This window comes from Triturus cristatus, chromosome 4_1, assembly GCF_964204655.1.
Source record: "Triturus cristatus chromosome 4_1, aTriCri1.1, whole genome shotgun sequence".
Classification (NCBI taxonomy): Eukaryota; Metazoa; Chordata; class Amphibia; order Caudata; family Salamandridae; genus Triturus; species Triturus cristatus.
Window position 1 is genome coordinate 883693420 of NC_140585.1, and position 21566 is coordinate 883714985.

The window sequence follows — 21566 nt, forward strand, 5'->3', positions numbered from 1 at the left end:
GTGCTGGGCCACAAGTTCAAAAAGGACTTCAGGTTTAGAAACATTGTAATTTATCAGCATTTTATTAAGCTGAAATTATGGCGAGGGGTCTTAAAAGTTAAGTGTCCTCAGTGTCTATGGGCCTCTGAGAGAGATGGGTTGCACTGAAATAGCAGCTGTTTCAACTGGAAGGTCATCTGCACAACTGCCCCATGGTATTGTGGAGGTGGCCAGGCATGACTAATTTATGTCACAAAGAATGTTTACTAACTTATTCATGTGGCATCTTCTGGACAACACACAGTGTTGTGGAGTGAGATTCCTTATTGGAAGTTAGTGCAAGGACTTCGAGGAATCAATATGATCAGAATGACTTAATACTAGGGTGGCATATGCTACATAGTTCTGCAGTCTCTGTAATTGGAAAAATCTACTGCAATAGATTATGTTGTGTTAAGTGATAGTTGAGCAAACACAAGGACGAGTGAAATCTGACGGTGTAGTTTCAATGGCAGGGATCCCCAGAGATCAGTCATGACCTAAGCTAGGGCTCATCTTTCCTCCCCTCCCACCCCAAACCCTTTAATAATAAAGGGCAAGTCAACAAGAGGCACAGGAATGCGGCCTGATTATAGATGGACATTTGGTCTTATTCTGATAACCTTATTTTTACCTACAGTTTGCTGCCTGGTGATGTTGCTACCATTTTTGTTTCAGAGATTCTGAGTTCTGTACTCTACTCAGGATTTGTCAGCCTTGTAATATTTGCTTCACATGTGTTTCAGCATATGTTATGGTGTGTTGTAATACTAGCAGCAGTTGCTTAGCAAGCCTTTAAAATTTGTATTTCCATGTAATGTTTTTGAGGACTGGGCACCTATTTCACATGGGATTTTTTGTTAGCTGAGCCAGGGCTTTCTTGCCTTAATGTGTTTGTCAATGAAGAAAAATATATGATTGTTAAATATATTGTTTAGAGATGGTGATATGTGTGCATAGAAGCACATGTTGCAGGACTTTGCTGCTTGGTTTGAGGTTCAGTGGTTCTCTGTGGTGCTAGGTGTAATGAATCAGGCAGAGAGCTGCTTTTTAATGCCTTATGCAATGATGTGGACTGAGAAGTATTAACCCGTTTCCTTACGGGCAATCTTTGCTTTTCCAAGCCCTACTCTTCTCATTATTCATCCCATTTCTTCCTCACATCCTTGGGCTGTGGCATTACCCTACTGAGCCATGAAATTACCTTTTCAGTTGAATCTGTGTTATAAACTTTGTTGGTGGCAGCTCTTACTACAGGTTATGAGTCTAATCTTATTGATGCAAAAGGACAGGAGATGTTGGAGTCCTAAGTTCTTGTTTATAATGCCACAGAGCACTGCAGTTGTCCCAAAAAGCCTTAGTAGGAAGTGTGTAGTATTGTCTGCATGTTAATACACCAGTAAGATAAGTATTGTATCCGCATTGAACTTCAGTTAACTTTGCAAATCCCTCTTGTCCCTTCTCTAGACAGTAATTCCGTTGTGTCTGACAGAGATCCAGAGCTTTTCTCAGTCCGGACTAATGGCAAGGGGAGTCCTGCCGAAGCTCCCTCCAGTCCGATTCAGTTCATTGACAACGGCTTGGGTGCTGGCGAGTCCATCAACACATCAAGATCAACCCTTCAGAGGTGAACTACCAAGCAAGTGTTCTCATACAAATCGTATGAAATGTCTGTGTTCAGTACCTCCATTCATGCATTGTTTTTACATTGTTTTTCTGCATAATTCATGAGCATTGTTCTGTAAGTATTGTAATTTTTTTCTACAACACGTTTAGTCTTCTAGATGATGTTAAGACCTTATGACATCCAGAAAATAGGCATGCTTTTAAGGAACTAGACACATTGATTTGTTTTACAGCGTTGTTCTGTGGTAATCTCCTCACTAGTAAAGCTAATCGGACTGTGTAGATGAGTTACAGAAAAACTAGTCTGTGTTTGAGATTTAGTGTTTTTAGGTAAATCATGAGTCTTATAGAGGCATCTAACCGCAGATTCCTTATCTTAGAATTATCCCCAGGCTCCAGACTGGTTCCGGACATTTTTGTACAGCAGTACCTCTGTGCGTTGGTTGAGGACGTCAAGCATCTCCGTAGCAATGTCCTCCGGATGAGACGTCGAAAGAGTTCATATAAGCCCTCTATGCACTGACATCAGTTTTTTCTTTTCAGCGCTTACAATGCGTATTCTGATCAGCGATTCGTAAGGCCATTTTTTTTGCCCACCTCAACGATTTCATCGAATGAAACATTGTGCCTTTCATATGTCCTAGGGGTTCAAACCTTGTGGGTCCTCTCTGGCGACAAATGTTGGCCACAAACCTTCCCTCTATTTGCATGTGGTGCTTAGGTGAGCACCATGACTCCGAGGAGTGTGACTCATGTCAACGACTTTGACCAAAGGCGATGAAGGATGTCTCAGTCTTCCAAGACGTCCCATCAGTCTTGTCCTATTCGCGCTCCAAGGACCGATGGCGTGTCTGACCCAGGAGCCATTCCTGTGGGCATCACTCTCCTTCAACGTCTAAAGGTAAGTTTAGGCAGGCGGTCGAAGTCACGGCGGCAACATACTTCGCCGCATGAGGCCTGCCACCGGTCTTCGGCTGAAGACTCGGAGCATTAGTCTACCCGCACCTTCCAGCCTACCCTGGAGCCTGGGCGACTATGACCCAGATGAGAGAATATTACAATTCTCTCCATAACTTCTTTAGGTCTTCACCTTCCCCTGAAGTGCCCTTTGGCCCCAAGGAGGTGCATGAAGCCGTGACTGTGTCCACACCGGCGGGTTCGCCCTCGGCGTCAGTCCAGTTGCTGGATTTTAAATATGTTTCAACCTCCGTGCCCAGCCCTTAAGGGTTACCACCTTCGGCATCTGGGAGTGGTCCACCGACTTCGAGAATAGCGACAAGGTCTGGCCTTCTGACATCGATGACGGCACCGTCAGTGCAGCACGACGCTCCACCTTTCCAGTCTGATACTGAGATATCGCCTCCTTGACGCCGGTCGGATTCGGTGTTGATGAAGCCATCTGTTCTGAAGTTCTCCCTCCTGGCTTACATGTTGGGGGTCATGAAAATGGAGTTAATGGGTTTGGAGCTTTTCCATCCCATCTCTTAACCTCCTATAGAGTCTAGCTGGTTGATTGACTTGGGAGAAGCTATTGGCTTGGAGTCTTCCCCAGCCTTTTGCCTCCTATCCCCTCCTGGTTTGGCTACAGAGGCGAGCTCCTCTTTAGTGGATATAATCAGGTGAGTTTTTGCCATTTCGGGAGTGATATTTCCCTCCTTGAAAATGACGACGGGTCCGTTAATTGGCGCTCTGTATTGAGACCAATCCGGGGTAAAGCAGGTGCTTCCTTATAGTGATGATCTTTTTGAAGTTCTTTTGGGGGATTGGGCTAAGCTTGAAACAGGGACTCCTGTGGATCAATCTGTTCTCTTACAGGCACGGCAATCCCCTGGAGATCCAACATGTCTCCTTAGGCATTAAACTCATCATAGTTTTGTCGTTCAGGCTGCCCTGACCCCCAGAAAGAGGCCTGAAAATTAGATACCTCTGGCAGGCATATTTTCGCCTCCACCAGTTTGTCACTAAAATCTCTCGGTACTTCTTGTGTCCTCGGACACTTCTTCCATGCATTATGGAACTAGTTTGAGTGCCTGCTTCCCTACCTTCTGGAATAGACCTGGAACACTATTGTCCCACTAGTACAGGATGGGCAACAAGTGGCTAAGTTGATTATTCGCTGTGATATGGACACTACTAACTCTGAAGGTCAGGCTATTGCCTGATTAATGAGCGCTACATCGGCGTGCCTGGTTGGGCGCCTCAGGTTTTCAGAGGCTGTTCAGGCCACCTTGATTGATATGCCTTTTGATGGCACCTATCTATTTGATGCGCATGCTTTGCAGAGGTTCAGAGAAAGTTGGGGTGGAGCAGATTCTTAGCTATGACTGCTTCTATAGTACTTTTGCTGTAGGTTTGTTCAAGGAAAGCTCCCTTTTTATTGAAATGTGAGACATTCACAGGCTAGTGCCTTTGGCTTTACCTTTCAAACTTTCCTTTTCAGGGTGATACCCGGTGACGTTTCCTGTCACTGACAGGTTGAGTTTCCAGTTATTCTCGGGTGTGTGTTATTTTGCAACATGATGCACACCTTTTCTTTTGCGTTTCTTGCCAGTGTTTCTTCCGGAGTACTAATTCTATTGTGGGTACTTTGCGTTGTGCGGATGCACCTTTACTTGTACCCTGTTCTCGGGGACCATCCTCGGTATGCCTTGTTCACATTTTAAGATCTACTGCTGTTGTTTAATATCCCTTATAGAGACTTCAGTTTACCTGTGTTGATCATGAATTGTTTGTGATTTCTGCAGCAAACCAGTGCAATATTAACCCTGCAGTCATCATGAATATTTTTTATAGCCATGGAGCATGGTTTCCGTTATTGCTATCTTTCTTTCCATTTAGGTGGTAAGGGGGGTGGGGGGGGGCAGGATCTTCGACCTGGGTAGAAATTTAGCTTGGTCCTAAGACCTTTCTTAAGCTATGACTTGGTTGGCATTGGTTATCAAGGCCCACCTAAGGCAATGTTCAGATCTCACCACTGCTGCGAGGTGACTCTGGTCCTGTGCCACTGTCCTTTCTAGTTTTTTCTCTGTTTCATCCTTGATAGAATGTTACTTCTTGTCCTATCTGGAATACTTATTTCCCTTTCTTCCTAGAGGCATTGTTTAGTTGCCAATTTTGGTATTTTTCCGTTTGGTTGTTCTTCAGATGTCGCCATCTTACTCCTCATTTTTGTTGTGGCCAAACTTTTCACTTAAGTGTTCCCTTGTAGAACATGTGTTCCTTGGATGGTATTGTTCTATCTTTTAGAGGATTGGTTTCTGAGGTGGCCCTTACTATCCTTTTTCAGGTGGATTTTTCCCTCATAGGATGTGATGAGGATTCTATCCCTCAAAGGTCCATTATACCATTACTCATTTTTGTGTGAATTACATCTGCTTGGAGAAGTGTTGTCTTCTTTTCTCCCTCTCTTCCTTTGTAGGGTGGGGGTCTGTTTTCCCCATTTTAGTTTTGATTCCATTGTGTCTCCGGTGAGACATTTATTAGTGACCTCAATCCTTATTGAGCTTCTATGCACTGCCATTCATTGTTTTTAGCTTTTTCATTTCGTGGAGTTTGATCCCTTCACGACTGTCATATGCCATCTTTTATCTGAAGCATCAGTTAGGTCCTGCTGCCTGATATCTCTTTCTGTAGGATGGAAATCGTTATCTATTAGGGCCTTATGTGTTTTGGCCTTTATTGCGACTATATCTTGGGTGGACTCCGGGTGTGGTCTTTAGTCCCATCATAGCAGAAGTTTTTTCCTGCTGTTTTCTTTTGATCTCTTGTTACCTGCCTCATGGTAGCCTCATCAGGTTTTAGTGTTGGTTGATGGGCTGATGCCATTATTTTTCTGTGATGGGTGGTGTTCTTCCACTCCCTCTCTCCTCTTACATGGCATTATGTTGCTGATTTTCCTGCTTGGTGATAATATCTGTATATCTATAATGTTCACTCTGTTGCTGTCGCACCTTTGGTCTATTATGAACCGTTTGCATTTATATCTCTCCTTCAATGGATACTTCTATTTTATGGTAGTTCCTTGTTCCTGCACTGGTCATTCTCCCTGCTTGCCAAGGGAGGCCAGGGTTTGCCTCCCCAGTGGGGATGTGTGAAGGATGGGCAGAAAATAAATCTGGGAGGCAGTATGTGCTTCTTAATGTTGGTGTTTGTTTTGAAAGTCAATGCAACAAAAATATAAATCTTGGGTAAAGCATAACGGAATTATTGTTTTGGTTCTGGTATCTGTTCCGGATTCAACAGGGCTTCTTCACTCCTTCTTGTCCTTTTCTTGGGTCTCAAGTTTGGTCTCCAAGGATGCGTCGTCCCCTGATTACCAGGAGAGAACACAAGGAAAATTGAGGTAAGTATTAGGGTCTGTCCAATTGGTGAAGTAATAAAAGTGACCGTCTCCACACCCTGGTGTACATAGCACAAAAAAAAATCCCTTTTCTATGGATAATTATCTTTTATAGCTTCTAACCCTCTGTTGGGGGGTGATCAAAACAGGGGAGGTTCAGTGCACAAAGGAGAGAAGGAAAACAAATACACACATATGTATATATATAACTAATTCCGTGTCACTTTGTTCTCTTATTTTTAAACTGATTACAGGGACGCTCTTTTAGTCTTCCTGAATCCTTTTTATAGCTCTCCTTACGCTACCGCTTTAACCCTTTCGTCTGGTACTCTTGGTTTATGTTTGTTTGTTTCTTTGCTTTCTTCTCTAAATTCTGACTATTTCTTCTTGGTATCAATTCTTAATCTTTGTATTACATCAGAGATCTCTTTCTGGTCCCCCTCTTTCTACTTTTCTCCCCGTGTTTCCCTTCTTCACCTCGTACTTCCCCCCCCCCCCCCGCCCCCTAAGGTACCGTCTCCCCCTGTCCACGTACCGGGTACGCTGCAACTCTTCCCTGAGTTGCGGTGGGGACTTCAGATCTCTCGGGCGACCACCACTCTTCTCTCCAGCCTTCTGGAACCTCGTCGTCCTCTGGCACTGTTCTTCCATTTTCAGCTGCCGAAACTGAACATCCGTCTTCTTCCTCCACCTCTTTATCCCCTTGAGTCCTGACTCCTCCTTCCTTTCTGGAGTCTTCCGGATTCTGCTTTCCTCCGCAGGTCCAAGCGTCCGTCTCTCAAGGTATGTGCTCGATGCCGATTGGTCTTCTATGCTCCTGGCTCCACCTTCCGGGGGTGTCTTATCCTCACAGGATGATAATACTTTTGGTGTATTCTGACTGACATCTGTGTAGGCGTTTCTATCTATCTATCTATCTATCTATCTATCTATCTATCTATCTATCTATCTATCTATCTAGTGTATATTTGTGTGCACATATATACAGGTATATATTGCAAGTATCGTTAGACTGAACTACTTCTCTAGGGTGTACGCATCTGCTTTTAAAAAATATATATATATTTCTTTATTAACATTTCCAATAATAATACATATCATCACATACTTCTACGTCTCACTGCTTTCGGTATTCTTAACCTGGAACCACCCGGGAGTCCACCCCCCCCCCCCCATCCCTTCCCAACTCCTGCCAGCCCACCCTCACATGTCTCCACCGATACACCAAAATAGGAATAAATAATATTTCCACATAATCATCCTATGTAACATTTAAGTTGGGAATAACACAGGATAGTAGTTAAAAGCACTACTAATCTGAGGTGATTTTATTCCCAAAAAAACAAATCACATACAATTCAGAAGTTCGATGGGCTTAGATCCCAACTCACAATAATTCACTTTTATTCATAATCATAAGTACTGTGTATGAAGGACTAGCCAAATTTCACACTTGCATTATTCGCTTTTTTGTTCATCGACAAAACGAGCCAAAACTCTCAAAGACCGTATAATGCTCACTCACTATTACCAAAGAAACAATAGTAACGACCTATAGCCATACGTCGTTGGTGTACCACGGTACACAATCTTACCCTACAGAGTAAGACCTAATCTGAGAATTCTATACGGACTCTCAATAGAACACAGAATTCTTCAAAGGTGTGCTGGAGCCGGCAGCTCGACAGGATGTGGGAAGTCTCCACCGAGTTGCGGGAGCCGGCAGCTTCAGACACAGAAGATCGCCGATACAGCAGAAGAACACGCTCCCAAACACAGAAGCGCCTGGAAGCCGTCTCTCAAGAGTCGGAGAAGGAGGGGTGCGTGGCTTGCCAGCCAACATGGCGGACGCGGATCCGTGAAGCCTGAGCCGTCAATCCCCCAATCCTGGCAATTTCTCCTGATAATACCGATAATCATGTACCTGCCAGCAGAGAGACGTGTCGGAAGCTCTCCTGCATCGAATAGGCTGTGCGCTGTGCCTCCTGGCCTGCCGGTGCTGTGGTGGAAGCGGTGGTGACTGCGCTACCCTGCCGGCTGCCCGCTCGCGTGCTGCGTCCCCTCACCACAAAATGGACGCCCGTGCTCAAATACAGTGACCAACGGCAGCGGCGGACTTTGGCCCCGAGACGCACCAAGCGGGCTGTTTGGCAGAGACACCCTGGTCGGCGGTACGAATCGAACCGCGCTGCTCCCCCTACACGCAGTCCGGCCCGAGGCGGTGTGCGGTCTGCGGCCTCGCCGGAATAGCGGAGTGCTCCCCCTGCTGCAGACGTCATAGGAGGTGAGCAGGATTGATCCCTGCGCTGCTCTGAGTGCCTCCGGATGGTAGTGGTGCTACACCTGACGGGGCCCAACCGGCATGTGGTAGTGGCGGTGTGGATCGCGAGGCCCTGCCTGATTGCCAGCCTGCACACAGCGTCCCTATGAAGAAGATGGCCGCCCGAGTTTAACTTCCGCAACTGGAGGCAGCAGAGAAGTTCGGCCCTGTGCAGCCCTGAGAAGGCGGTGAAGTAGAGTCGCTCCGGTCGGTGGTATGCATCGGACCGCGCTGGCCCCCCATCTTCACCTGGTGCGCGGAGTGATTTTTGTGCTGGCGGCGTAATCGGGGGAGAGGCGGACAGACCCCTGCGCTATCCCGGGTGCATCCGGGCAGTGGAGTCGCTAAGCCCGACGGGGTCCCACCTACCTGCGCAGGCCCTGCTGAGGTGTCACGGCCCGGAGGCCGGGGGCCTGCCCTGGTGGTGGCCAGCTGGGGCGGGGACTGCCCGGACTGAACTGCGTGGTGCCAGCGAGACTTGGTGCTATGGGCCACTAAAACAAGGTATGAGGCGCCCCTTGAAGCCTGGACGGTGCCATTCCCGGTGGGTTGTACCTGTGGCGAGGGTGCGACCCTGGTGTGGCGAGATTGCAGGAGTCGGGTGCAATCTCTGGAACCCCTAGAGTGGCTGAGGAAAAGGGAGGCCACCCCACGCCGGACTGTGGCGCCAACGGTAGCGGCCCTGGATGAGAGCAGTGGTGAGTCGCGCCTGCTGAGTGCTACCTGGGGGCCCTCGCTGGGACTGCCCCACTGCGACTTGGCGCCTGTCACCCTCGGTGGTGACTCATGTCTTATCAGGGGCCTGGTCGTGTAGCACCCTGACACCACGCCCAAGAAGAGATCGTAAACGCAGGGGCGGCCCTCGCAGAACACCCTCTGAGTGGATAGTGGCCGTGCTAGGAGTGCGCCTCGTGGGTCATCATCTGAGCCCTGGCCGCAACCAATGGGGCGCAGCCGCTGCGCTTTGCCTCACCGGACTATACTCACGTGCACCTGCCGCGGGAGCGTCTCCCCCTGTCAGTCACCCCTGGCTTTCATACTGCTCCGGCTGGTGCCCAACTGCGAATGCCCACGGTGCAACAGCTCGTGATGGGTCGAATGAGAGCCAAAATGCAGCAAGGGCCCCTGTGTGGGAATACACTGGACCCTATAACTCTGAGTACTGGTGGAGCGACGGAACCCACGACCACGGCCCTAGCAGCCAAAATGGACTCTGTCCTTGCAGCAGTGGAAAAGATAGGTGCCGCGCTGGAACACACCAGAACCTCCCTGGAAACCCGGATCGACAAGGTCACCTCGGACTTCACCCTCCTACACGCTGACCATTGTAAGCTGGCTGACAAAGTCACCGTGCAAGGCCAAACAATTAAGGAGCTTCAACCAATCATGCAAAGTCATGCTGCAGTGCTGCAAGACCTAATGGACCGTGTTCATGACCTGGAAGACAATGATGATGACGCGGAGGGTCACTCCCGCTGCAATAACGTTCGCGTGGTGGGCCTGCCGGAAGGTGAAGAAGGTAGACACCCGGAGCAGTTCACGGAACGGTGGCTTCGCGATCTCATGCCTCCAGAACTACTGTCACAGCAGTTTGTGGTCGAGAGAGCCCATCGCATCCCGGCACAGAAACCTCAACCAGGAGCCAGGCCACGGCCATTCCTCTTTAAGCTTCTCAACTATAGAGACCGTGATGTGGTCCTCCATGAAACACGCAAAATGGATGATCTCAAAGTGGGCGGCAGCTCAGTTATGCTCTTCCCTGACTATACAGCCCGAGTGCAAAGACGTAGGAGCAACTACACAGCGGTGAAGCGACAACTCCGCGCCCTAGAGCTACCATATTCATTGCTGTTTCCAGCCCGCTTGCGTGTTGTGAGTAAGGGGAAGACCCACTTCTTTGACTCCCCAAAGGAGGCATAGGGACTGGCTTGAGGAGTCGGGGCTGTGGTCGTACGTGAGGCCTGAGAACTCGGACGGTGATGCCGCGTCGGGTAGGCGAACCCGGCGTCGTCGTCGACGTGGGACCATGAGGAACACCCAGCCTGGGACTAACGCCCCGAATCCGGAAAGCATGCGAAGGGAGAGAACGGAAGCCCTTGAGGCGGTCACCACCCTCGGCTCCCCACCCGCCCAAGAACGCTTGGTTTACCGCATGCAGCCCACCCTGGTACCCAGCGGCTCCTCTTCGCCATCCACCATCGTTTCGGATGATCTCGTACTCCCTGTGGTGACTCCACAAACTGCCGAGGATATTATCTGAACTGAATTTCTTATGATGGTAACCATCATGGACAGCTCACACAAGTAGACCATTGGCTGTTCACTCTGTGTCGCAACTATGGTTGGGAGTAGGGGTGGGCCTATTGCATTAGCGACACTGCTCGGCCTTCATGGTGTCGGTGAAGTGGTTTCCAGCCTGTTGCCAGTCGGGTCACATATATCATCTCACGGGGACAGGGAGGGGAGGTGAGTGCATGGGGCGGCGCATTTCCCTAGCTCGCCAATCCGACTCGCAGTCCGTTGGTCCTATACGGTGACACCGGTGTTTACACTGTTGACACACATCATATGCAGGAGCAGGGGGGACGGCTACAAAACATCGCTGGCACGCACACCCTCACGGGCACTCCTCTGACTTAGTTTACGCCACTTCATAGCTATAGAAGTTTGGACGGATACCACGCAATGTCTGCCCCAGATGTTACACCGTTCTTAGTAAGGCAGTTGTGTTTTTGTTGCAGCACATCGACATGACACCGCCTGACCCCATCCCACACACTGCCTGGGCCACCCTGGCCCCGGCGCCTCCATTGCACTGGCTCACCCGAGATGGCGTGCACTGATAATTACGTGGAACATCCGCGGCATGTACACACCCAAGCATCGCTACTCCATCTTTGTGTACCTTCGGAGACACTCCGCTGCCATTGCCCTCCTACAGGAAACACACATTGCACAGTCAGAGCTTGACAGGTTACGCAAACGTTGGAGAGGCCAAGTATATGGCACCACATACTCTGCGCATGCGTGGGGCACACTGATCTGGGTGTGGACGGGTATCCCGTTCATCTGTACCAGCACAGCGATAGACCCTGCAGGCAGGTACACTTTGGCTCGTGGAACACTAAATGGTCAGCAAATACTGTTGGTCTCCATTTATGCTCCAAACACTGAGCAACCCGCATTCCTGGCACAACTGTCCACGTCGTTAGCCCCTTACGCCGGACTCCCATGGCTGTTGGGCGGAGATTTCAATTCGGTACTGGCCACACACCTAGATAGGTCCTTTCCACCCCTCCGTACCACACCGGCTGTTTTGAACGTGCAGGCCCTCACAGGTTGTCTTTCGCACTGGGCGCTGCTAGATGTGTGGCGTAGCTTACATCCTGATGCCCGTATCTATTCCTACTACTCCGCAGTACACGACCTCCATGTGCAATTGGACAGGGTGGTGGGCTCCCAAACACTGATCCCGCTGGTTGAAAATGCTGAGTATCTGGGGCGGACGCATTCTGACCACAATTCCCTGAAGCTGCAGCTGAATTGGGACCCCGGACGCCCTCCTGTCACCACATGGCGTCTCCAACCGGCCGCGCTACAGCATCCGGACTTTAGAGCATCCCCGGGGACTGCTATACTAGAGTATGTTGAACTAAATGATGGGACGGCGAGTAACGCGCTGGTGGAGTGGGATGCCCACAAAACGGCCATAAGGGGACACTGCCTTGGTGCAACGTGGAACATACGTAAACATCTGGCGCTGTCACTCACCCGCATCGAATCACAATTACTCAAATATGAACGGGACGGCTATGGCGGAGGCCGCCACTCATCTGGCACGCCTCCGGGCGCAGCATGCAGACCTCATGGAGCGCCTGCGTTGCCACAATTACGTGTGCCACACGGCACGCACTCATGCCGAGGCCGACAGGGCGTGCCGCTTATTGGCTTGGCTGCTCCAGCAAGAAAACGCCCACGCCCCAATTGGAGCCATACGCACACCCGAGGGGCCACTGGTATACACGCAGCGTGAGATACGTCAGGTGATGTCCGACCATTACACGCAGTTGTATCGCTCCGCGGAACGCTCCTCCGGGCCCGTGTTGGACAGGTTCCTGGAAGCCTGCCCACGGTTCCCGTAGAATACCTAGAGTCGCTTGACGGCCCCCTTACCCTTGAGGAAATTGAAGAGGTGATTTACTCCATGGCCACTGGGAGGGCGCCGGGGCCGGATGGCCTCCCTGCTGAATACTATAAGGCCTATCGGGAGTCCCTGGTGCTGAAATTGCACGCCCTTTATTCCACAGCTCTCGAGGAGCGCATCCTGCCCCCTTCAATGCGCGAGGCCTGCCTGGTGTCCCTGCTCAAGCCAAACAGGGATCCCGCGAGCCTGGGATCATACCGGCCCCTGGCTCTGCTTAACGTGGATTATAAAATATTTGCCAAGGTGCTGGCGGAGCGCCTGGCGCCGGTAGTACCTAAGCTGGTACACAGCGACCAGAACGGCTTTGTACCTAAGCGCAGTACCTCACTGAACTTGCGGCGGTTCTTTAGGGTGGCATCGGGTAGTGTACAAAGGTGTCCTAGGGCGGGGTGTCTTGTACTGGACCTTGAAAAAGCCTTTGACTGTCTGGAGTGGGGATATCTCGCGGCGGTGCTGATGCGCTACAAACTGGGCCCGGGATTTCTCCAGATGGTTGCACTCTTGTACAGGAGCCCCACAGTGAGGGTGAAAACTGGGCCCTACATCTCTGCTTCAATTCCAGTTTGTAGGGGTACCAGGCAGGGTTGCCCGCTTTCGCCCCTCCTGTTCGCACTGGCAGTCGAGCCCCTAGCAGCGACATTGCGCACGACACTCGGAGACGGCATCCCCCTAGGGGACGCGACGCATCAGGTGTCGCTGTACGCAGATGACCTCATGGTGTTCGTCAGAGATGTGGGTATCATCCCAGCCAATCTAGAGCGCATGCTGCTCGACTTTGCTGCTCTCTCGGGCCTCAGGGTGAACACCACCAAGTCCTGCCTTTATGCGTTCGGCGGGGATATCCCGGACCCAGGCTATATCCTGGATGGCATGCGTGTGCAGTGGAAAGCGGACACTTTTTGATATTTAGGAGTTCAGATATATCGTCAGCCAGCAGATCTCATTGAGGGTAACCTAGGCAGGGCTGTAACAGCGATTAAGTCCCAGATGTGTTTTTGGAGCACGCTACCACTCACGGTCACAGGCAGGGTAGCCTTATCCAGGATGGTGATACTCCCCCCATCTCCTGTACTACTTTGCCAATCTGCCAATATATGTCCCGGCGGCCTTCTTTATCACACTCACGCAGTCGCTCCGTGACTTCATCTGAGGTAATGCGCGTCATAGGATGGCTCTGCCCAAGCTGTACTTGCCCACCGACCAGGGAGGTCTGGCTGCGCCGTGCTTCGAGCATTATTATCTGGCAGCACAGCTACAATGGATAGCCCACTGGCTAGCAGGCAGAGGCCTCGACGACACTGCAACCACAGCACCTCCCCTATCTCTAGCTGACATCACCAAACTATTTCATCCCGCAACGAAGGCCTCAATGCCGACACCACTTCTCATGGTAGTGGCCTACAAATGCTACAGCCGCAGTCTCTACCTTACTAGAACTCTGGTTCCCTATGCTCCGGCCATACCACTGGAGGGCTCCCCCAGCGGACTGGGGGAGCTCACCACTTCTGAACTGGTGGAGTGGCACGAAGCGGACATACAGACCCTGGGCGACCTCTATCGGGACGGCACTCTCATGATGTTTGAGCCCCTGGTCGAAGAGGTGGGCCTGCCACCTGGGCAATTTCTCAGACACCGTTCCCTGACCGCGACATTGACCGCTAGATGGGGGGACATGAAGGAGGAACCGAGCCAACACCTCACCATACAGTATCTCCATGTTATGGGACGGGGCAGACACTTGATTCGGTGGTTTGCGGCCTCCCTAGGCACGCACGGACGCAGCGATCAGCCTGGAACCGCTCCGCCGCAAATGGGAGGTGGACCTAGCGAGACCACTAGATGACAAGGAATGGGGCAAGATGCTGCAGAGTCCAATACGTATACCCCGAAACATGCAGTTCCGCCAAATACAGTTGTTTGTACTTCACAGGGCATACCTCACGCCCGAAATGATCAATAGATACTTTCATCGCGCTGACGCGGTTTGCCCTCGCTGCTAGGAGCCGGGCTAGTACACATGCTGGGGAGTTGCCGCAAGCTGCGCCCATACTGGGAGTCAATACAAGAAGCGCTACATACATGCACAGGTCAAACCATACCATTTGTGTGGCCCGTTTACCTACTGCACCTCTTCTGCAGAACGCCATCTACGAAAGTTACCTCCCGCTTCCTTGACTTGGGGCTGGTGGTGGCTAAACGGCTACTCACTAAACGCTGGAAGGCGCCGGACCCACCGCACGCACGGGCATGGTGGTACTCGCTCCAGGCGTGGGCCTAGGCGGAAGGCATAGCTCTCCTGAGAGTGGAAACACTGGGACTCCGGAAGACGCCTATTACAACACAATGGGAAGGTCTCTTACAGGCCTTGACCCAGATTGGGGGTAACACTGCGGAGGGACATCCTGTTCATGGGGGAGGGACTTTCCTGGAGATTGCTGAGTAGGCTAACGTGGATCATTTGCCCGCCACGTAGTTGGCTGTGTACTATCTGATACTTGGAGTGGGCAGTGCTGGGCTTTTGGTGTGGTGATGCCCAACCGGGGGATGTCGGGGGTGGGGGGTTGGAAGCGACAGGGTAATAATGCGGGATGTAAATTTACATGTCGGACTTTGCTGCTGTTCTTGGTTATTGGGGGCTCCCGAAGTTCTGCCCATTTCATGTTCTATTTTTACTATCTGTAGTATGTAGTATCCTGAAGACTCTGCGTAGACTCTATGCACCGTACCACTGGGCCTATACTACCAAAGCATGATGCCGGGTACCGTATCATGGTTCGTATTGTCACCACATCGTCACTGACCCCTCTATATGTCGGGAGGGGGGTTCCCCTGATTCACGGTACTGCTCATTTGTTCTTGCCTAATACTTTGTGGTATGGTCGATGTTCATTGAGGACTACTGCCTGTCTGTAAACTGTAAACTCTGCAAAACAATAAAAACAGATTTAGCAACAAAAAAAAAGAGTTGGAGAAGGAGAACACACAAGAGCTCCAGCGTGGCTAAACTCCTGTAGAATAGTGAGCGCAGAGGCCTGGGTGTGACTGGATATGTAGCCACACCCATGCCACACCCAAGATGGCTGCCACCTAGGACTATGGGAAATGTAGTCCAAGGACTACTAAAAGAAAAAAAACATACCAGGTACAATAATATATAAAGCATGAGGGCACAATACAATGGTATAAAAACATCAGTGCACCATACTAAAGAGAATACCACAATATGCTTGCACCACAATGTAAGAGCGTAGAAACCTAATACTACTTAGCTAGCGATGGAGCAAACACTGGGACCACCGCCTAACGGAGTGGGCCACAACATGCGCTTTACCACAAAGCGACTTGGCACAGAGTGGGAAAACCAGAGAAGGATGCACCATAGAGATGCGTTGGGCAGGCCCTAGGCTTCGCACCACCCTTATTCTGACACATACACCGAAGGGCCGACCCCGGTCTTGCCTCATTGGTATATTTCTCTAACCATGCCCATTACTCCGCTATGGATTCCCACCCACCTTCCCCCCCCACAACTGCAAACCACATTGCCAGGCAAACACTGGAGGCATGTCAACAAATTGTAAAAGCAAACTTTCCCATGAAATCTCCCCACCCTCTGGTAGTTGCCACCGCCCCCTCTTGGTGAAACACGTGCTCAAAAGGGTCACAACCTGTGCCCCAATCGCCCATCCCACCCACCCAACATTTACCACTAACCAACTGAAAGGTGATAGGTGTTGTGAAAGATCAGTTTGTGCAACTACTGACTGGGATCCCCCTACCACCGTGGATCGCTTGACCCAGCAAAGAGCTCAGCAATTCACGGCTGCCTTGGCCCCAGACCTCCCCAGCCCAGGAGTTAATGAGCCACATCTTCATTTCACACAAATAGTAGAAATAATAAGGGTTAATTAAGAGCCACCACGTTCATCGTCAGGGCCCAGCCTGTATCAGCAAGCAAGACCTCTACAGAAGCTGTCCTTTATTGCGTTCCAGCTCCACTTTCAGTGGGCATCCCATCACTTTGGGTCACCGGTTCAGCGTCTAATGGTGAATAGGAGTTCTGTCTCCAGGAAATCTGGACAGCCATATTGGACGAAGCGCCGTATTGAGGCATTCCTCCAAAAATAAGTCAACTGAGAGCACCTCCTCTCCTTGCGGAAAACCAAGGAAATGCTTATTATTTCGCTGGGACCTCCCCTCTGCATCTTCCTGACGCAGATGATTTGCGTTGTACTGCACTTGAGCCCAGCCACTGCAGTTTGCAAATCCCACACTGTGGTCTTTGGGACTCCGACATCCTCTTCCGTCGACATGACTCTCTCTGCCACTTTGTGGAGGTCTGTACGCATTAGATTGATATCAATTATTATCATTTGAATCCATTTTTGATTCCAGCGCAACTCTTGACCACTGAATAGCTTCCAAAATTGCAGCTGTTCCCTGTATCAGTTCTCTGCTTTCTGATTAGGGCGGATCCTCATGGACAGGCGGTCCTGACCCCGAGACCGTATACTGCACTGTCTTGTTAGCCTGCCCTCCCATCGGGGTTTTGTCCTTCACCATTTTGTCTTTCAGCAGACGTGGGGGATAAACTATTGCGCCGCTGGATGGGGGAGGAGGGATTGCCCGTCCCAAAAAAGTCTTAAAACTCCTCTGCGTAGCACCCCCCACACTCCCCGGATTGCATCTCCCAGAGCCAGGTTTTACATATCTCAGCTGCCACCAGAGCCACCAGTGTCGTCACTGCCCCCTTAAATGTCAGTCTGCAATTCACTTTTCCAGCACAGCCTATGGGGGGCAATGGAGCCCCCATTGTAGGCCCACACCGTAACAGACACCACGGTCAGTCAGGGACAGCTCCAAAAGGGACAAAAATAATAGCAGAACAAAGGAGGCTCCCCAGAAAATCCAGACTGTATTACTGGCCAATCGATCCGCATGCAGGCAACCCAATCAGTATCTTTCCTCAAGTGTTGTCCCACTGTGAGGCCCCTGTGCACTGAGGCCACTCACCGTATCAGTCCCCAACACCTTCAGGGCTCCAACCCAGCTCTGAGACTCATTCAGGTCTCGAGGAGGCGTCGCCCACCATGCGGTCCACTCTACATCTCCACTCTGGCTTCCAGGACCCCACCAGGAAGCAGGGAGCATCCACCTCCCCTCCCAGTCCGATGTTGCCACAGAGCACAAGCTACAGGCCAGCGCGCATTAGCCTGCACCTTCTGCACACCCACGCGCTCTAATCAGGCTCTCCCTCCAGTATCTTCAATCTGCATCCAAATCACCGGTTCACCAATCCTCCACTGGGCCCTCCGTATACCACCTCTGGCCGAGCCCTCAGACATTCCGAATGCACCGATACACCCACACCTTCTTTGGTATCTGGTCAGGCTCTCAAACGGCCGCAGACATGCCCTGGTCTCCCGGGATTCAAAGGGAATCACCGAGGCTCACACCTCTTCATTGGCAGTTGCTGTGCAATTAGGGGCCCTTCTCCATCCCGGGCATCGACTCAGAGCGGCAGGCCAGCCAGACTTTAGCCCCCCATCTCCTCTCACCAGTCTACCACCGCAGCGGAACTTCACAGGTCTCTCAGCTGCACTTCACAGGTCTCTCAGTCACATAGTGCCATTATTGGCAACATCCTCACCCACAGTCTGAGCATGCACGAATAAATAAATACACAAGACAACTTTTGTTATGGGAAAACATTGCTGCAGGTTTATTCCATACAAAAGTATGCAATAAGTTGGGTTATCTTACGGGCGATCCAAGGGCAGGCAGCTGTACCAACCTATGCTGCCCCGCTCGCCTGATGAGCCAAGCACTGTGGGGAACCCAATTAGTGCTACACCTTTTGGGTGATCCTCCTCCGGATCACGTGACCCGTTGGTCCCTTATTACTCATGCCCTTTTCAGAGCACAGCACAGAAGTGCAAACCCCCGGTTGGTCAGGCCCCCAACCGCCCGAAGGACTAACGGGGCGCCTTCGTGGTTTTCCAGGAACCTGCCCTGAGGCTCCTGGACTTTGGCTCTGGCACCCCTATTGTGCTGCGCAGAGGTACCCTTACTGTACCCATCTGCCGCAGAGGTACCCTTTCTGTACCAGTCTGTTTCGCCCTGTAACTCCGCCACAGCTCTGGAGGCGGCCCCCGCCGCCGCCAGAGCTCCCCACCAAACTGCTCATTTTTCACCTGCAACCTACTTTCTAGGGCCTCCTGCATGTCCAGTGGAACGTGTCCATGCCCACCTGTGACAAATGCACCCCATGTTAGTCAACTTAACCTTAGGCGTACGCCTGGATGGCCCGTGCCACCAAGACAGCTGTCTTCTCACTTGCCACCTCTCATTTCCAGGGCCCCCTGCAAGGCCAAGAGAACAACTCCATTCCCAATGGTGACAATGAACGCCATCTTTATCAAAGTAGCCTTTAACATTAGCCTGAATCAGCTTGTGTCTGATGAAACCCAGACCCCTCTGGTCTGCAAACTTACGCCATGAACTGTTCACTCATTCAGCGATGTTCAACGGCCTCCTCTGACTTAGCCCCGTGCCACACTCTGCAGGGAATAATTTCAGTCCACCAGAGCTCACATTGACCCATGTATTTGCTGATCTCCCCTAAGTCAGCTTCCATGGCTTGTGAGAGTGACCTCCTCCCAATGAGGTCATTGCCCCCTAGGTGTATCACTAAGAAATTGGGGGGGACACCCTCTTGGGCCAATCTCTGAGCAAGGGTGTCCCTCTGCACTTACCATGCATCCCTAATTCCTTATGGGAATATCGCCTGCTCGGCTCCCTCTGTGGTGAAATCCCCCTAGGCATACCAGCTTAGTTAACCTGTCTGCATTAATACAGTGCGCACTGTCTGCAATAAGGTGCCTAACGTTACCCTTGAGGCTAATGTAGTCTCTCACCTCCTGCAACCTGTAGTTTCAATTCTCCAGCCGTCCGGTGGCGGAGAGGGGTCCTTAGAATTGGTTCTGCTACATTGCCTGGCCTCCTAGCCCGCAAGCACCCTCGTCTGACAGCAGACTATCTGCTGTGTCGCCCGTGCAATGTCTGCACCCTGGCGCAAGACGTCCCGTTCTATACTTCTGCTAACAGACTACCTTCAGGGAGGCTGGAGTGAACGGTTGTATGTTGTGCATCTGTCAGTAAGAACCCTGGTTCGCTTTGGCTGGGATCAAATTGTTGCATCGGTCACGCTGAAAATAGTGGCAATGTGCAGTTCTTTTGCGTTCTACACTGCAGACTGTGCCTGGTACCATCCTAGACACCCCCTGCGGCAAACCCACTTTGACCCAAGATACACAGCACTAGAGCCAGTACCCTGGTTACCCCGGACTTAATTGCCCTCCCACGAAATCCATGTAAGGGTAGCTGGTCCCTGATGTAATTCCTAGTAGTCTGTGTTATGCCATACTCCTTTTATGCCTTTTTCAAAGCAGTTAACCGGCTCACACAAGAGACGAGACCCGCTGGTAGCAAGTCCGGTATAACCAGTACATGGAATTTAAATTCTCCTAACAACTGCACTGAGGGCAAGCCACACTCACTGCTACTGGTGTCTGATTAATCAGCCCTTGGAGGCCATAGCAATACTGCCCAGTCAGCAAGTATGCCCACTGTACAGTTGTAATTTCGTAACTCATGGTGCTGACAACCGCAGGTGCCCAATACCGGGCTGTGTGTATGCGGCCCAGGAACCTAAGCAATAGGCATGGTGTGGATGGGTTGTTAACGATGCCTGGCAATAAGTGTAATACTTTTGACAAACTTCTCCTGACCAGCATCTATATCCTTCTTAAACAAGTTACAGGTTTTGCCAAATAGCACCCTTCTGGTTGGTGATACGGAACCTCCTACCCAGCATAAGCTGACAGTCTTGCGTTGCCAGGGTGGCCCATGCCTGAAGGAGCACAAAAACCCTTAGACTGTGAACCTGTGAAATTTGACCTCCCAGCTAATGTAGGCTCCACTTTCTGTAACCTGTATTTGCAGTACTTCTAGCACTGTATGTGCCTTAACACCTGGGCCCCCAATTTATGTCTACAGCTGGCAACCTCTGGCTCCTTTACTCTATGTATTTGTCCCGGCCTCTGAATGTTAGCTACCATTGTCATGATCGCCGTCATTATACGTTTTCGATCTGCATGGTGGCTGCTCTATAACCTTGCAGTTGTGACTCTTTGGCAGGGACATCTTAAGGATTTTGGGGGCCCTGGGCCAACCCATTTCCGGGGCCCCTGTCCGGCACAGCTTAGAATCTATGTTCCGGCTTACATGCCCTTTCCTGGCCAGGTCGCTGACCCTGCCGGCACACTCTCCCAGATGTTTAATGCATTTATATCCCATCTTCAGAGATACTGATGTGCTTTAGTATTGTAACCAGGCAGCATCTCATTGAAATTACTGCAATTAATCTCTCTGACCCTCTCCCAGTTCTCATAAATGAGGTCGTGTTTTGATCTAAAAGCAACTTGATTTATGGCTGTCGCTTGAGACACAAACACCACATTTGACTGCACCAGCCTCTCACACCTTACTGGCATGGAATTAAGTTGAAGGACAATAGTCAAGGTCAACAGGGCAGGGCACTGCATATCAGAGCAGGCTCCCCCGGAGGCCCCCGCAAAAGGCTGAGGCCTGTGACCCAAGCCCAAAGCCAGCATATCTTGGAGCCCTTGTCATGGCAACGTTTTCCGATGTCCACGAGCTGCAGCTCTACAAGTCGCCATCGCCAGAAGACGGCACGCCCGACAGGGCCCGAGCACACCCTGGCTGTGGACCCTCAACCCCTGCCAGCACCGCCCCCCACCTGGAAGCAGCCTGGCAGGCAGCCCCGAGGACAAATCAACCAACTCAATGGGCCCGAGCTTGCCCCACAAAACCCCAATGCTGCCTGCAAGCACCCAAATGCAACTCAATGCTGTTCAGCCGGAACCCATCGATCACCGTGTAGCCCGACGAGGATAATCTCTGGTCTCACAAGAGGGTGCTGCATGAAGTCGGCAAGATACAGCGGGACGTCCAACTATCAGATGCGCTGGTCAAGA

The 21566-nt window shown here is 51.0% G+C and overlaps 1 protein-coding gene across 4 annotated transcripts in view; it reads left to right on the plus strand.

The window, feature by feature from the left end:
- Positions 1-21566, plus strand: part of CEP41 (centrosomal protein 41) — a 295708-nt gene that overhangs the window by 242587 nt on the left and 31555 nt on the right. For all 4 annotated transcript variants that reach the window (XM_085653604.1, XM_085653606.1, XM_085653603.1 and 1 more), the window contains one exon: positions 1486-1645. In XM_085653604.1, coding sequence (XP_085509730.1) covers positions 1486-1645 — 160 coding nt within the window. The remainder of the gene's footprint in view (positions 1-1485; positions 1646-21566) is intronic.